Source organism: Lepidothrix coronata, unplaced genomic scaffold, assembly GCF_001604755.1.
Source record: "Lepidothrix coronata isolate B3197 unplaced genomic scaffold, Lepidothrix_coronata-1.0 Scaffold259, whole genome shotgun sequence".
NCBI lineage: Eukaryota > Metazoa > Chordata > Aves > Passeriformes > Pipridae > Lepidothrix > Lepidothrix coronata.
Genome location: NW_016690439.1, coordinates 871051 through 875869, shown reverse-complemented (window position 1 = coordinate 875869; position 4819 = coordinate 871051). Strand labels below are relative to the sequence as shown.

At 46.9% G+C, this 4819-nt stretch overlaps 1 protein-coding gene across 1 annotated transcript in view; it reads right to left on the bottom strand.

The window, feature by feature from the left end:
• LOC108507504 (immunoglobulin-like and fibronectin type III domain-containing protein 1) overlaps positions 1 to 4819 on the bottom strand; it is a 34079-nt gene that overhangs the window by 23263 nt on the left and 5997 nt on the right. The window contains exons 2-6 of the mRNA XM_017835508.1: positions 4405 to 4542; positions 3594 to 3641; positions 2877 to 2922; positions 2017 to 2191; positions 1330 to 1473 (exon numbers count right to left, since the gene is read on the bottom strand). Of these exons, the coding sequence (XP_017690997.1) occupies positions 1330 to 1473; positions 2017 to 2191; positions 2877 to 2922; positions 3594 to 3641; positions 4405 to 4542 (551 nt within the window). The remainder of the gene's footprint in view (positions 1 to 1329; positions 1474 to 2016; positions 2192 to 2876; positions 2923 to 3593; positions 3642 to 4404; positions 4543 to 4819) is intronic.

Sequence of the window (4819 nt, the reverse complement as noted above, 5' to 3'; positions counted from 1 at the left end):
TGAGGTCTCCCCTCAGTCTCCTCTGCTCCAGCTGAACACACCAAGTGCCCTCAGTGTCCTCACACGGCTTCAAATCAAGGCCCTTCCCCACCTTCATGTCCCTCCTTTGGACACTCTCTATTGGTTTCATATCTTCCTCACATTGTTGTGACCAAAACTGCCACAATATTCCATGTGAGGCCAGCCCAGAGCAGAGCACAAATCAGGGCAAATTGGTGCTACAATCCCCTCGTTGATACAAATGAGTAACTGCAGAGAAGTCTCCACTCTGCTCCTGCTGACAGTGGTCAGGGCTCATTGCTTGTGCAACATCTGTGCATGAAGTCCTGCACAGAACAGAGCACCAGACCCTCAAACTGGGCAGAACAGCAGCTCTTTGCTGGCCCACAAAAGGGTTTGAGGCTTAACTAATGCACAGTCACAGTAACTGCAAAGACAAAGTGCTTGCTTTGCTCAGATTTCAGCATCCTCACAGGTGAAGAAGCAGGAGAGTTCCCTTTCTGGAACACGACTGGGTTACATTCTCCACGCTGTGGCTCAGAGACTTCATGTCATACCTTTGATTCAGAAGTTCATGGTTAGTCTGATCTCTCCAATGAATCCTGATTTCCCCTGTGTTAGAGCCACTAACCACAGTTCGACTGGAATTTAACTTCCAGAGACACATCCACGGCACTGAGCACCCAGGGATCACATTGGAGGAACTACACATCTAAATGGGAGATTTTACTGCCTTGACATTTCCTTTCATGGAAGGGAGTTATAGTGGAATAACTTTAGAAAGGGAATAAAATTTATATGAAACTGCAGGATTTCTGCAGCCTGAAAGACTCTGTTAGGACAAGGGGTGATGGTTTTAAACCAAAGGAGGGGCAATTTAGATCAGATATAAGAAAGCAGATTTTTACAGTGAGGGTGGGGAGGCCCTGGCACAGGTTGCCCAGAGAAGCTGTGGCTGCCCCATCACTGGAAGTGTCCAAGGCCAGGTTGGGCAGGGCTTGGGATAGTGGGATAGTGGAAGGTGTCCCTGCCCATGGCAGGGGGTTGGACTAGTTGGCCTTTTAAAGGTCCCTTCCAACTCCAGCTGTTCTATGAACCTCTTCTCACTGGCAGAGCTCTTGCCAAGGATGTCAGTGACTGACTGTGTGCCCTGTGCTTGGATTTACAAACCCCAGGGGATGTTCACCCCCAAAGACTGCACACACCAACACTCCTCCCTAACCCAGGCCTCTGCCAAGGACAGACAACTTGATTTGCTCTCCCCACTGCTCAGCAGATGAAGCGTTTTCTGCAGGAGACTCCAGTGGCTGCTCTGACCAGCTGCCCCACCTGCCCCGAGCTGCTGCCCCTGCCCCTCACCTTGAGCAGATACACGTTGCTGTTTTTGTTTTTCAGCTCCATCTCCAGGCTGAACGTGGCGTTTCCCTCCTTGTTGACTTTGATGTGTTCCAAGTTTTTGATACTGTGAATTAACTGCAAAGGAAAATCAAAGAACCTCGTTAATGGTAAAGCTGTTGTGACAGAAGTTCCTAAACTGTTGAATTAATGTGAAATCTACTGTTTATCTGCAGATAAAGAGCTACCTCTAAGGTTATGTGTGCAGAAGATGTTTTTGTGAGCTTCCACGGTTTCCTCCTGCACACAAATTCTATTTTACGTGCTGCCTCTTGATCATTCACACACTATCCATGCAGGTTTCTACATGCCCCTGTATGTCAAGGTCAATTTTGACTCTTGAGCATATAACTTTTCAGTTTGGGGTCCAAATTCTCACCAGAGGCAGTTGAACCTCCCTGTGGTCAGTGTCTCCTAAAATCTATGAACTGGATTTTGAAAGAGTCATCAGCATTTTCATCTGCAGGAGTAAAATGAGACTTCTTTAAACATTGTCATAAATCACTCTCTCATTCAGCAAGATTTTTATCTACAAAGCAATTTAGGAAGATTTAGCCTGTTGCCAGAAGCTACTGAGGACTCTGCTGTTTGTTAAAAATCAGTGGTTTCAGTCTATTTTACCTCATCTTGTTCACTCTCTGTGTCCTTCCTCAGCTCCTGCAGCTTCCTCAGCATCCCACGGAAGTCGGCAATTCCATATTTAATGCAGATTTTCTCGTAGTCTCTCCTGTCTGCGTGGAGCAGCAGCTGCCACACGGCCTCTTTGTCCAGGGGTTTGGGTTTTGGTGCTACAACCCTTGGAACCAGGGGGAGGAAAAAAGAAAAATCTAGACATTTTGACAGACAACAAAACATCTCATTTTTTTTTTCTATACTTGATTCTCTTTCATCTCTCTCCATCATTTCTGTGGTTCACTGGGCCCTGGAGGTGCAGGCAGGAAAGAAGGAGGCTCCTCCAGAAGAGGTTTCCTGTATCTACACCATGAATTAAGTGATGACAGAGAACAACTGTCAACACTGTTCCAATATCAGCAGAGTCACTGGCACAGTTTGGAACCAGAGTTCTGCACAGGCCAGAGATCATTCCCAGCAGGCAATCCTGGGAGGTTCCCAGCTGGGAAGGGAAGGGGTTGTGCCATGTACACTGGCCAGGGAGCCAGGGCTCACCCTGATCATCCAGAGCCACCAGGACATGAAGATTTGCCCCTTGGCCAGGAAGTTACTCATGGGCTGAACATGGGAGAGCAGAGGAACATCTTTCCAGCCAGAATCTGCAGAGGGACATTCCTCCCAAAGGAGGTTGGTGCCTTGTGTTATCTCAGCCTCACAGGCAGGGCCGAGCTGTCCTGGGTGTCTCTGCACAGGGAGGTCTCACCACAACTTTGGAAACAAGAGATGTTGCCCTGCAGGTCTGTGAAGCTGTCCCCTGTCCCCAACAAGCTTCCAGAAGTGTGACAGTGGCCCTCACTGTGGAGACTCACCTCTTCCTCAGCAGCTTCTTGGAGTCCTGGAGTGTCTTCTTCAGCTCTGTTAGAGGGGTGGAGGGAAATAACAAACCTTCAGACACCCAGCACTGTAAAATCCATCCCCAAAGAGAAGATGATGCAAACCAACCCCTGACAACAGCCCTCCCTGCTGGGCTCTGGGGATTTGTCTCACACTTTACAAACTGTCGTGAAACTTGGAGTCAGTTCTCACTGCCAGACTCGTCCTTTGAGTCTGAACAATGTTCATTTCTCCCTCAGGGGCTTTCCTCCAGTAACCCACTATTTTCCATATGAACATGTTTGATCCAGCTGTATTTGACATCCCAAAATCCTTCTCTAGCACTAATGATTCTGCAATCACTAATTAGAGCAGCTCAAAGCCATGTTTAACATCATCACTTTACCCAAAGGTAAGGAGCAAGCAGAGATGAGAGAACATCAGAGATTCATTAATATTTTTTTTACTTTAGTCTTTACAGATTTGGGATAGTAATAATGTGGCAGACAGAGTATTATTAACTATGCCTCCTCTATAATATAATATAATATAACATAATATAACATAATATAATATAATACAATATAATATAATATTATATTATAATATAATATAACATAACACAACATAATATAACATAATATATAATACAATATAATATAATATGATATAATATATAATACAATATAATATAATATATATTTTTCTCTTACCATCAGCAGCATGAACAGGAACATATTTTGCTTTCCTCTTAAAGCCAACTGATAGTTTATAAGAGAAAACAGAAGGAAAACAAGCCATGAGATGAACAAACAGCAGTAAACCAATGACCCATGAAACTTCAGTATCTGTTCCCAGTGTAAGGGGAAACCCCAGTCTGGATTTCTTTGTCAGTCTGACATTGACTCTCAGGAATCTCCATCTATAAATGTGGTATTTCCATTGCAATGGACTCTGTGCTTCCTGGATGCTCCACACAGAGGAGGAGAACGTTTCTGCCCCATGAATTTGATGGTTTAAGCAAGGGGAGGAAACATTAACACCTTGTTTTGGAGGTGGGGAGCCACGGTGGAAGTGGCCAACTGCAGAGACGTGCCCTCTAAACTTGCTTTAGAGGACACTTCCAACACAGTCCAGCTTCTGCTCAAACAGATTCCTAGAACATCAGTTGTATTTGACCCACGAAATGCCCATTTCTCCCCACTGACTCTAAAGGGAAGCAGGGGACCACAGCTGAAGTGGGATGGACCCCTCCCAAAGGACTGGTTTGTTCAGCAACACAAAGGAAGGGTTGAGCCCAGTCAAACCCAGAGGGACAGGTTTGCATCCAGTGCCGTGACCGCAATTCTACCTCCTTCTCCCTTGCCTCAAAGCCCACAGTGCCACAGAGCCACCAACAGACCTCCGGTCCTCAGGGAGGGGAATAAGAGACCTTCACACTGAGGATGCTCAGACAGAGCCTGGGACACCCACCCCGGGGCAGCCAAGGACTGTTTGGGACCTTTGGAGCCCTGTCAGCCCCACCTTGGATGATCCTGAGGCCCACGGAGCAGGAAGCTTCCCCGTACTCATTGACAGCACAGCACCGGTACAAATCACTGTCATCCATCACCAGCCTGTTGATCTGCAAAAGGAGAACACGGGAATTGCTCACTCCCAGCACTGGGGGTCAGTTCACACCGTCAGCTCCTGACAAAGCAGCCACTCAAAGGCAGCTCAGAGCTCTCTTCTGTTCCCAGAAGGGCTCTTAAAAGCTTTGTTTGCTTATCTTTGTGTTGTCTCAGAGCTGGGGACGTGTAGAATCACAAAATATCCCGGGCTGGAAGGGACCCACAGGGATCATTGAATCCAACCCCCAGCCCTGCACAGGACCATCCCCAACAATCCCCCCTGTCCCTCAGAGCATTGTCCAAACCCTCCTGGAGCTCTGGCAGCCTTG